The sequence below is a fragment of the Manis pentadactyla genome, chromosome 5 (genome assembly GCF_030020395.1).
Source record: "Manis pentadactyla isolate mManPen7 chromosome 5, mManPen7.hap1, whole genome shotgun sequence".
Lineage (NCBI taxonomy): Eukaryota > Metazoa > Chordata > Mammalia > Pholidota > Manidae > Manis > Manis pentadactyla.
This window is the reverse complement of record NC_080023.1, coordinates 124,003,749-124,016,610: the sequence shown is the minus strand read 5'-3', so window position 1 is coordinate 124,016,610 and position 12,862 is coordinate 124,003,749. Positions and strand designations below refer to the sequence as shown.

Below are 12,862 nucleotides of genomic sequence, written 5' to 3'. Positions count from 1 at the left end.
TCATTTCAGAATTAAAAGCATTAAATTTTTCCAATATATTTTGATGCTTATCAAAAAATTATAAACATAGTTAACTAAAAATCTTTCTCCAACATAAAAAAATTCTCTAAGGGACAAAGAAATTGGAAAGCTAGATATGCCTTTAGAATTTGTAGACAGACCTTACTAGCTGCAGCCTGATTTATTTTTCCAGAGTTCAATAATTCCAAATACAGAAAACAAAAATTTACCTTGAGAAGCAGCTTTTCATGTTGTAGGTTATCAGAATCATATGGCTTTTTTCTCACATTCTCTACATCCAAATAGAGCTGTTTATAACCAGTTATCTGCAGTAAGCATGCATTCATGCAGATTTTAAAACTGAAAATAAAATTATCATTTTTAAAAGTCATACCTTATCACAATAAATAATTCCTTCCATAGCTTGTAGTTTGTCTATTTAGAAAGCACTTCCTAGCTTTCAGTTTAATATAATAAGCACCAAGAGCCTCCTTAAATGTAAAACATTTTACAAAGTATCATGTAGGCTATGATAGAACAGGGCCTAGAAAGAGGGCAGGAACATGATAGGAATAGCAAACTTTGTGACTGCAAGGATTTGTCCTCTTCTTCTTTTCATGTTTCCTCTGGGAGATCTCATATATTCCCACTTTGTTATTGCCAAATAGTACCAATAGACCTAAATTTCCAAGTATATAGTAACAAAAAGCTCCATGACAGGTGATCTTAGCTCTCTCCAGATCAACAGCTTATTTTCCCTGAAGAAATATGCTCTTTTTCTTAAGTCTCTAAATCGATTAATGACATCACTAACCATGGGTTCCCCAAACTAAAATCCTCTGAGTTCTGACTTTTTTTCCTCCATCAACAATACATTAAAAGATCCTGAGTTCTTACCCTTTCTGTCTCTGAAATATCCCTCAAAGCAATCATCACATTCCTTTTACCCTGCCCTATTTATGCCTTTGTCATCTCTTGCCTGAATGACTTAGTTTCCTAGCTGTTTTGTCTTTATTCTCTCTACCAAACACCCATATCCCCAAATTTACCTCCATCTTCCTAAACTACATTTTGATAAAGTGGTTTGTTTGCTTAAAAAACCTGGGGGACAACACCTAGAGCCTTCAGTATGGCATGCAAGACTCTGCGATGTATCTCCAATCCCACACTCCAGTCCCCTCTCAACCACTGCTCTGTACCTGTTCAGTGCTCCAGCTATAAGTGATTCTCTTTTGTTCCCAGGAACTCAAGTACTCTGTGCCCTGCTGGCACTGTTCCTCTGCAAGGAATGTCCTCCCTTACCCATTCACCAAGGTCCAGGTCAAATGTTACCTGTTCTGTGGAATTATCCTCACAGTTCTCTCCTGCTCCCTTCCCTGTTTCAGCCAAAATAATTTGCTCCTTCCTCTATAGAAAATGCTCAATGAAGAAAAAATTGCTAAATACCATTTCAATCTACTTGTTCTGGGAACACAAAAATGGAGTAAGCCAAGTCCTTCACATGTGGAACTTAGAATTTACTAGGGGAACCACAAAAGCCAGTCAGTGTTCCCAGTTCAGTGGGTCAAATGCCATGATGAGAGCTCTGTGGGAGGAGAGCAAGGGCACCAGAGTCAGAGCAGAGGAGCCGGGGAGCCAGTCCTCAGGGACTGAATTTTGCAGGACAAAGTTATTTAATTGTGGGAGAGCAATGGTAAGTTTTTTAAAGGCAGATGTTAAACTGGTAATAATACTGAACTGGGAACCAGAGACACAGGTTTTTTAGTCTTGCTCCTTTCACTCACCTCTCTAGACCACAATTCCTCATCTAGTGAAATTAAAGGGTTAAATCAGAGGCTCTCCACAACCCCTTCAGCTCTAATGTTTTACACCTGTGTGTGACCCACACCGTACAGGTTGTTAAGTGCGCAGTAGAAGAGAATATGGTGGAAACAACATACCTGACATCCTTCTCAGGGTTGATATTCTTTTCCTTCATTATGTCTTCAACACATTTATCCACTTCGCTCTGAACAAGTGTTGCTTTCCGTAAAACCTATTTATGTGAAAGAAAGCTGGATGAGAAAAATCCCTCAGAGCTGAAAAAGAACAGTAAGTTTTGAGGTGTTCAGTCAATTATACAGTGCACATATTAAAAATGCAAAATGAAACCAAATTCAATTCAAATTTTCACTAGGGTTAAATCATAAATAAATAAAAAGGATAAAATAAAATGGAAGCAGCAGGTTAAGGTTTCCTTAGCTGAGAATCAACAGGCTTTCAGATGATGAGTGCTGAGCAAATGAGATACCACCACAGTGTGCCCATGAAGCAGATACATTTTATAAAATTTAAAAATTACATAATAAAAATATATGTACAAAAAATGTTGATGTGGAAGTCAAAACTTTTTTAAAAGCAAAAGAGCAAAAAGAAGAAAACTCAAATAATCTTGTAATCCTACCAGCAGAGATTGCCTCTGGTAACAGATTAGCATATATCCATAGTCCTTTTTCTATGCATATAAAATGCAATTCTTTAATAATGTCCTATAAATGTCCACTAGTTCATTCAGCAAAGAAGCAAGTTCAGGCCTTTCTTACCCTTAAAAAGTTCCTTGAACTCTTATTCTGTAAGCTACCATAAAAATCCTTTCAGTATCCTTTATACTCCAGGCAAAATAGTCTAATCACACCTAGAGTATGCTTCTGTATCTCCTGGACCTGTCTTCTGGAATGCTCCTTTCCCCAATCTCTAAACAAATCAATCCTTCCCATTTTTAAGATAGCTCAATACCAGGTACAGGAAGCTTTCCCTGATTCTATTCAAGTGGAAGCAATCTCTCCTCTTTGGAATCCTCATCATAATTTATCTGTAATCTTTTAATGGTCTTTACTACTTACTATATTAGTTACTTTTATGTATTAAGTGAAAAATGCTTTGAGGACAGACATTGTATTTAGTTTATCTTTTCATATCTTGTGTATTAAGAGATAACTGATGAAAAACTTTTGGATACATTTAACGGAAGAAAAACCTTAAGCAAGGGAACTTTTTAGTAAAAGACAAGTGCAGCAATGGATTATTTTAAAGGAGGGAAGGAAGGGAAAGACGGAGGGACAGAGAAAGAGAAGGAAGGGAAGGGAGGAAAGAAAAGGGAGTCTCTCAAAACAAATAAAAAGTGAGAAGGAAAATCATTAATGACTAACAATCAGTAAGGATACAAACATGGCCAACAAGGTCAAATTGGCCAAGTCCTGGGATGATATGGCTACAGGAAATGTCTTGAAGCTTAAAACCAGCAGTCGTAAAATGACTACCTTCACCATGGGTGGGAATATTTGCATATATTACAAACTCCTAAAACATGAAAAACCCTAGTCAAGTGGCACCTTCTCTGTGAAGGCTTCTTCGGCCCTGGAGTTAGCTATTCCCTTTTATGCTTATACCTCAGTTACAAAGCACTTATTATACCATACTTGTTTACTTTTCTAAATTTTCTACCGGCCTATGCCTCACTTATTCACTCTCAAGTTATGAGTGAATGACTGATTGAATGAACTTGAAAACATGCATAAACTGAGCTCAGACTAGAAACATCTAGCCTCTCAGCAAAACCTTTCCCCTTCCTACACTATTTTATTGCTTTTTTTTTTTTTGAAAATTGAGGGGTAACTTAAATACGTGAAAGAACAGATGTCACATATTCCATTTGAACAGCTTTAGCAAATGCACCAAAGTATTGCACATCCCTATCAAGACACAGAACATTTCCATCATCCTAGAATGTTCCCTCTGCCCCTTTCCAATCAATCCTTCCAGGAAGCAACCACTGTTCTAATTTCTATCATCATAACTTTGTACTGTGCATATAAATGGAATCATAAGGTATATGCTCTTTTGGTCTGGCTTCTTTCACTTAACATGTTACTAGGATTCACCCACATTCTTGCTTTTATCAGTAATTTATTCCTTTTAATTGTTGAGCAGTATTTCATTGTATGAATATACCTCAGTTTGCTTATTCATTCTCCTGGTGTTGGGTATTTGCATTGTTTCCAGTTTGAGACTAATGAATAAAACTGCTATGAACATTGTTTATTTTCTGTAAATACATGTTTTCATTTCTCTTAAACAACTAAGAGTGGAACTGCTAAGATAATAGGATATAATGTTTAACTTTCAAAGAAACTGCCTAAACCATTTTATAAAGTGCTGGTACCATTTTATGCTCCTACAGGTGGTTCCCCAACACTTGGTGGTGGTTAGTCTATTTCATTTAGGAAATTTCATTACCCTATTTTAGTGGGTATGTAGTGGCCTTTCATTGTGGTTTTAATTTGCATTTTTCTGGTGACTAATAATGTAGAGCACTTTTTCAAGTGCTTTCAGGCTATTTTTATTTATATATATATATTATTTTATGTGTACAAATAGATGAATATATGTATTATACATGTATATATTTATACGTGTGTGTGTACATATATATATATATATATATATATATATATTCCTTGTGAAGTGACTATCCAAGGCTTTTGTCCTTTCAAAAATTGTGTTGTCTTTTTATTAGAGTTCTAAACTTCCTTACTAGCTACAAGTCCCTAATCAGATATATGGCTGCAGATATTTTCTCTCAGCCTTGCTTATTCATTTCTTAAAAGTATCTCTGATAAGTGGCTTTTATTTTGATGAAGTCTTTCAATTTTTTTCCTTAAGTGGTAGCACTGTATCTGTTCTAAAAGAAATCTTTCCAAGGTGGCAGATATTCTCCTATGCTTTCTTTGAGAAGCTTTAAGGTTTTAGTTTATACATAGGTCTAAAGTCCCTATTAAATTCATTTCCATATGTGGTGGGAGATAGTTGAGCCTTGTCTGTCTGTCTGTTTCCTACCTCACTTGGATAGCCAGTTGTTCTGGTCCTATTTATTCAAAGTTCTTTCCTAACCTCATTGAATTGCTTCGGCATCCTTGTTAAAAATTACGTGTGGTCCACTTCTGGTCTCTTAATCTGTTATATTTATCTATTTGCCTATAAAAAGTCTTGATGTCCTCTAACTTTGTTCTTTTAGATTACTGGGCTATATTAGGCCACTTTTATTTTCTTAATAAACTTTAGAATGAGCTTATCACTTCTTCAAAAACAGCTTGCTGGGATTTTGATTGGAACTGCACTGAATCCATAGGTCAATTAGGGGATTAACATCTTTACAATACTGAACCTTCCACATCAATGAAGATACTATATATTTCCACTTTAACTTTCCCCAGAAAAAAGAGCTTTAGTGCAGAAGTCTTGCATATCTTTTACTAAGTTCATCACTGAGTATTTTGTTCCTGGATACTATCTTAAGTGGTATTGTTCTTTTTTTGTTTTCCGAAAGTCGGCTGCTGAGATATAGAAGCACACTGTGTCCTATGACATTGCTAAACTCACCCACTAATAATGCCAGTAGTTTTTGTAGATTTCTTAGCATTCTCTACACTCAAAAGCTATGTCATTTTGTTAATAGTTTCTTTCTTTTCAATCATTATGTCTGATTTCTTTGTCTTGCCTTAATGTACTACCTAGGATCTCTAGCACAATGATGAATAAAAGCAGAGATACTAAACATCCTTGACTTGTTCACAAGAATGTGGACAGCATTCAAGATTTCAGTATCATATTAGCTGTAGGTTTTTCACAGACGGGTCTTTAATGGATGAGGAAGGTCCTTCTATTCCTGGTTAGTTGAGTGTTTTTAATCATGAATGGGTATTGAGTTCTGTCAAAAGTTTCAGTATCTATTCAAAAGACCATATATTTCTAATTTACTTTGTTAATGTGGTAAATTACATTCACTGATTTTGACAACTCAATCTTGATGTTTTATTATTCTTCTTATATAATAACTGGGATCGATTTGCTAATGAATAATTTTTGTATCTATATTCATGAAGGATGTTGATTTGTAATTTACATTTATTGTCCTTGTCTGGTTTTAGTATCAGGGTTAGACTTACCTAATAAAATGCTGTTTCTTACTCAATTATCTAGTTTACATAATAGTGGTATTACTTCTTCTTGTTAAATGTTTAATAAGTTTGCTAGTTAAGCTAAGATTGGAGAGTATTTGTACAAAATCCTTAAATTACAAATTTCATTTATTATGTATATGGTTTTGATTTTTTTAATTTCTTTTTGCCTTAGTTTGGTATTTTGCATTTTTAAAGGACTTTGTCCCCCCTTTCATCTAAGCTATAGCATTTATTGGCATAAAGTTGTCCATAGTATCTCATTACACTTTTAATGACTAGAAATGTAGCAATGCCCCTCTTTTCATTCTGATATTCCTGGTAATTTGGGTTTTCTCTTTTTCTCAATCAGTGTTGCTAAGGGTTATTAATATTACTAATGTTTTCAAAAAATCAAATTTTGAGTTTAATATTTCCTATTTTTGTCTATTAGTTTTTTTAATCAATTTTAAAATATCTTATTTCTCTTATTTCCTTTCTCTTACTTAGTTTGGGTTTAATTTGCTCTCTTTTCTAATTCTTAAGATATAAGCATGACCACTAATTTTAGGCCTTTAAACTCTTCAGGTGCACTCCACAAATTTTGATTTGTTGTGTTTTCATTATCATTCAGTTCAATTTTCTTTTTCAATTTCCCTTGTAAATTCTTCTCTGATCTAAGTGTTACTTGGATTTTTAATTTCCAGGTATTTGCGGATTTTCTAGATGCCACATTTTTTCCTATTTCTAACTTAGCACTGTTGGGGACATACTCTGCATAAATTCAATCCTTTGAAACTTACTGAGATTTATTTAAAGACTCAGCATATGATGTATCTGCATGGATGTTCCATGTGTACTTGAGAATGTGTAGTCTGCATTTGTTGGGTATAGCATTCTATAAAAGTCAATTAGGTCAAGATGGTTAATAGTACTGTTCAAATATACAAATATTTAAGTTTTTTTGCATTATCAGTTATTGAGAGAAATATGTTAAAGATTCCAGTTATGATTGTGGATTCCTATGTTTCTCCCTTAATTTGAGTCAATTTTTGCTTCAAGTATTTTGCAGTTTAATAAGTGCATCTATTTTTAAAACTGTTATGTTTTCTTGAGAAATTAACTCTTCCATCATTAAAAAAAAAATTAGCCCCTCTGGTAATACTAAAGTTTATGTTTTGTAAAAGGAAGCCACAACAGCTTTTGTATACTTTTTTGCATAGTATAATCTTTTATTTTCTATTTGTTTCTGTCTTCATTTTAGAATATGCTTCTTGAAACAACATTCAGTTAGGTCCTGCTTTTTTATCCTTTTGTCAATCTCTGGCTTTTTCTTTACCTTTTTGACAGGTCTTTGATTCCTCATTAAAAACAAAATAACAGCATAGGTGGAGGATAAATATAACCCATTACAATATTTTCTAACTTCTCATGTATCCCACTACTTTGAGGGTATATTCAATACTAGAATAGATAGTACATAAATAATGTTTTAGGTCAGCAATTCTAAAACTTTCTTTTTAACCTCAAAACATGTGAGCTTGCAAAGATGATTTTCCCAGTGATATATACTTTTGAGCTAAAGAAAAGGTAGGTGGAAGATTAAAGATGGCAGCGTTGAGAGGTGAGACAGAGGCCTCCTCCTAAAGCCACATATAATATGAAAATACATTAATACAACTAATCCTGAAAAAGCAACAGGAAAGAAAGCTGCGCCAGACTGAATACACCTGGAGAAAAGAATAGACCTCATGAACAGGGTAATGTACCAAAGCCGTGATCCAGTGAGACCCAAGCCCTTCCCCCCAACCCCAGCTCACTGGCGGTAGGAAGAGAAACAGAGCGGGGAAGGAATGGAGGCTTGGGAATGCTGAACACCTAGCTCTGGAGATCTGCTCTGGTAGCATGAACCTACATTGCATGGCACTCTGATGATTAGGGGTGTTGGAAAGCTAAGACAGGCAGAACACCTGGAGACACTGAGATTCCAGCCATTTGTGGAAAACAGGGATCCATATCTGGCTTCTCTGGGACGAAAGAAAGACTGGCAGTCTGAGAGACTTCCTAACAGCAAGAGGGCTGCTAAAGGGCCAAGGATTGCATAGACCTTACTGCTCAGGAGAAAGGACAGATAGACAAAATTGTCTGGGTGCACTTTGCCCAGAAGGTTGGGAAATTTCACGATCTTTAGGCACGCTATCCCACTGGCTGGCTACGCAGCTCCAAGGCCCCGCTCTGTGATACACAGCCTGTTACACTTTCCTCCCGGCCAGCCCGCACCTGGCTCACAAAACGGCAAACCCTGCCCTGGCATCAGACCAGCCAGAGGGATGCCCTGCCTACAGCAACTACAAATGCAAGGCATAGAGGCTTATGCATGTGTGCTGGTTCTGGCATTGGAGACAGGCATAGCAGCCGGGAAGCAGGAAACAGCTCTTTCCTCCCCCCAGGCAGCAACACTGCTCCCCTGCAAACCCCGACATTGCTCCAGGGGCTGAGTAGCTCAAGAGAGTGGAGCATCTGGGCACTAGAGGGCACTACATACAAATAAGAAGCATCAAAGGAATCGGGTGCAAAGCAAAATCATACATACACCAGAAAAAGAGTCAAATGAAACCCATTTCATGAATCTTCCTGAAAGAGATTTCAAAATAAAAATCATAAACACGCTCATGGAGGTACAGAAAAATATTCAAGAACTCAGGAATGAATTCCAGTCAGAGATTCAATCGTTGCGGAACACACGATCAGAAATGAAACATACGATGGAAGGTTTTAAAAGCAGATTATATAAGGTGGAGGAGACGATAAATGAAATAGAAATTAGAGAAGAGTAATACAAAGAAGCTGAGGCACAGAGAGAAAAAAGGATCTCTGAAAATGAAAGAATATTGAGAGAACTGTGTGACCAATCCAAATGGAACAATATTCGTACTATATGGGGACGAGAAGAAGAGAGAGAAAAAGGTATAGAAAGTGTCTTTGAGGAGGTAACTGCTGAAAGCGGCCCCAATTTGGGGAGAGAGAAGATCTCTCAGGCCATGGAGGTGCACAGATTTCCCAACACAAAAGACCCAAAGAAGACAACACCAAGACATATAATAATTAAAATGGCAAAGATCAAGAATAAGAACAGACTATTAAAAACAGCCAGAGAGAGAAATAAGATCATATACAAAGGAAAGTCCATCAGGCTATCATCAGACTTCTCAGCAGAAACCTTACAGGCCAGAAGGGAGTGGCATGATATATTTAATGCCATGAAGCAGAAGGGCCTCGAACCAAGAATATTTTATCTGGAAAGATTATCATTTAAATTTGAAGGAGGGATTAAACAATTTCCAGATAAGCAAAAGCTGAGAAATTTACCTTCCACAAACCATCTCTACAGCGTATTTTGGAGAGACTGCTATAGATGGAAGTGTTCCTAATGTTTAATAGCTGTCACCAGAGGTAATAAAACCACAGTAAAGCAAGTAGAACAGTTAATTACTAAGCAAGTGGAAAATTAAATCAATTACCCCCCAAAGTAAGCCAAAGGATAGACAAAGAGTATAGAACATGATACCTAATATATAAAGAATGGAGGAGGAAGAAAAAGGAGGAGAAAAAAAGAAAAGAACCTTTAAATTGTGTTTGTAATAGCATACTAAGTGAGTTAAGTTAGACCCTTAGATAGTGGAAGTTGCCCTTGAACTTTTAGTAATCATGCATCTAAAGCCTGCAATGACAATAAGTACATACCTATCGATAATCACCCTAAATGTAAATGGTCTGAATGCACCAATCAAAAGACACAGTCACTGAATGATAAAAAAACAAGACCCATCTATATACTGCCTACAAGAGACTCACTTTAAACCCAAAGACCTACACAGGTGAAAAGTGAAGGGATGGGAAAAGTTTTCATGCAACTAATAGAGACAAAAAAGCAGGAGTTACAGTACTTGTATCAGACAAAATAGACTTCAAAACAAAGAAAGCCACAAGAGACAAAGAAGGATATTACCTAGTGATAAAGGGGTCAATACAACAAGAAGATATGACCACTATAAATATCTATGTGCCCAACACAGAAGCACCTACATATGTGAAACAAATACTAACAGAATTAAAAGGGGAAATAGAATGCAATGCATTCATTCTAGGAGACTTCAATATTCCACTTACTCTTAAGGACAGATCAACCAGACAGAAAATAAGTAAGGAGAGCGACACACTGAACAACACATTAAAACAGATGGACCTAACAGACATCTACAGAAGTCTACACCCAAAAACAGCAGAATACACATTCTTCTTAAGCGCACATGGAACATTTTCAAGAATACACCATTTACTAATGACACAAAAAGAGCCTCAGTAAATTCAAAAAGATTGATATTGTACCAACCAGTTTCTCAGACCACAAAGGTATGAAACTAGAAATAAATTATGCAAAGGAAATGAAAAAGCCCCCCCCACACACACAGAGGCTCCTAAATAATGAATGCTCCTAAATAATGAATGGATCAATGACTAAATAAAAACAGAGATCAAGCAACATATGGAGACAAATAACAACAATAATTCAACACCACAAAATCTGTGGGATGCAGCAAAAGCCGTGCTAAGAGGGAAGTATATTGCAATAGAGGCCTACCTCAGGAAAGAACAATCCCAAATGAACAGTCTAAACTCACAATTAACAAAACTAGAAAAAGAAGAACAAATGAGGCCCAAAGTTGGTAGAAGGAGGAACATAGTAAAGATTAGAGCAGGAATAAATAAAATCAAGAAGAATAAAACAATAGGAAGAATGAAAGCAGGAGCTGGTTCTTTGAGAAAATAAAATAGATAAACCCTTAGCCAGACTTATCAAGAATAAAAGAGAGTCTACACACTTAAATAGAATCAGAAATGAGAAAGGAAAAATCACTATGGACACCACAGAAATACAAAGAATTATTAGAGAACACTATGAAAAATTATATGCTAACAAACTGGATAACCTAGAAAAAATGGACAACTTTCTAGAAAAAATACAACCTTCCAAGGATGACCAAGGAAGAAACAGAAAATCTGTATGGACCAATTACCAGCAAAGAAATTGAACTGGTAATCAAAAAACTATCTAAGAACAAAACTCCTGGGACAGATGGCTTCACTGCTGAATTTTATCAAACATTTAGTGAAGACCTAATACCCATCCTCCTTAAAGTTTTCTAAAAAGTAGAAGAGAAGGGAATACTTCCAAATTCATTCTGAGGCCAGCATCACTCTAATACCAAAACCAGGCAAAGACAACACAAAAAGAGAAAATTACAGACCGATATCCCTGATGAACATAGATGCAAAAATACTCAACACAATATTAGCAAACCGAATTCAAAAATACTTCAAAAAAAAAGATCATCCACCATGATTAAGCAGGATTTATTGCAGGCATGCAAGGATGTATATTAGAAAATCCATCAACATAATCCACCACATTAACAAAAAGAAGGACAAAAACCACATGATCATCTCCATAGATGCTGAAAAAGCATTCGACAGAATTCAACATTTATTCATGATAAAAACTCTCAACAAAATGGGTATAGAGGGCAAGTACCTCAACATAATAAAGACAATATATGACAAACCCACAGCCAACATCATACTTAACAGCGAGAAGCTGAAAGCCTTTCCTTTAATATCAGGAACAAGATAAGGATGCCCACTCTCTCCACTTTCATTCAACATAGTGCTGGAGTTCCTCACCACGGCAATCAGACAACACAAAGAAATAAAAGGCATCTAGGTTGATAAAGAAGAAGTTAAACTGTCACTGTTTGCAGATGAAATATTGTACATAAAAAACCCCTAAAGAATCCACTCCAAAACTACTAGATCTAATATCTGAATTCAGCAAAGTTGCAGGATACAAAATTAATACACAGAAATCTGTTGTATTCCTATACACTAATGGTCAATTAGCAGAAAGAGAAATCAGGAAAACAATTCCATTCACAATTGCATCAAAAAGAGTAAAATACCTAGGAATAAACCTAACCAAGGAAGTGAAAGTGTCTATGACACTCATGAGAGAAATTAAGGAAGATAACAATAAATGGAAACACATCCCATGTTTATGGACAGGAAGAATTAATATTGTCAAAATGGCCATTCTGACTAAAGGAGTCTACAGATTCAATGGAATCCCTATCAAAATACTGACAGCATTCTTCAACAAACTAGAGCAAACAATTCTAAAATTCATATGGAACCAAACAATTCCCCAAAAAGCCAAAGCAATCATGAGAAGGAAGAATAAAGCTCAGGGGATTATGCTCTCTGACTTCAAGCTCTACTACAAAGCCACAGTAATCAAGACAATTTGGTACTGGCACAAGAACAGACCCACAGACCATTGGAACAGAATAGAGAGCCCAGATATAAACCCAAGCATATATGGTCAATTAATATATAATAAAGGAACCACAGATTTACAATGGGGAAATGACAGCCTCTTCAACAGCTGGTGTTGGCAAAACTGGACAGCTACATGCAAGAGAATGAAACTGGACTATTGCCTAACCCCATACACAAAAGTAAACTCAAAGTGGATCCAACACCTGAATGTAAGTCATGAAACCATAAAACTCTTAGAAGAAAACATAGGCAAAAATCTCCTGAATATAAACATGAGCAACTTTTTCATGAACACATCTCCTTGGGCAAGAGAAACAAAATAAAAAATGAACACACAGGACTACATCATGCTTTTTACAACAGCCAAGATATGGAAGCAACCTAAGTGTCCATCATTAGATGAATGGATAAAGAAGAAGTGGTAAATATACACAATGGAATACTATTCAGCCATAAGAAAGAAACAAATCCTACCATTTGCAACAACATGGGTG

General features: G+C 35.9%; 1 protein-coding gene across 4 annotated transcripts in view; it reads right to left on the bottom strand.

Moving 5' to 3' along the window:
- The window catches only part of ELMOD2 (ELMO domain containing 2), a 39,489-nt gene that overhangs the window by 19,383 nt on the left and 7,244 nt on the right, over positions 1 to 12,862 (bottom strand). For all 4 annotated transcript variants that reach the window (XM_036930910.2, XM_036931047.2, XM_057502640.1 and 1 more), the window contains exons 4-5: positions 1,941 to 2,035; positions 231 to 360 (exon numbers count right to left, since the gene is read on the bottom strand). In XM_036930910.2, coding sequence (XP_036786805.1) covers positions 231 to 360; positions 1,941 to 2,035 — 225 coding nt within the window. The remainder of the gene's footprint in view (positions 1 to 230; positions 361 to 1,940; positions 2,036 to 12,862) is intronic.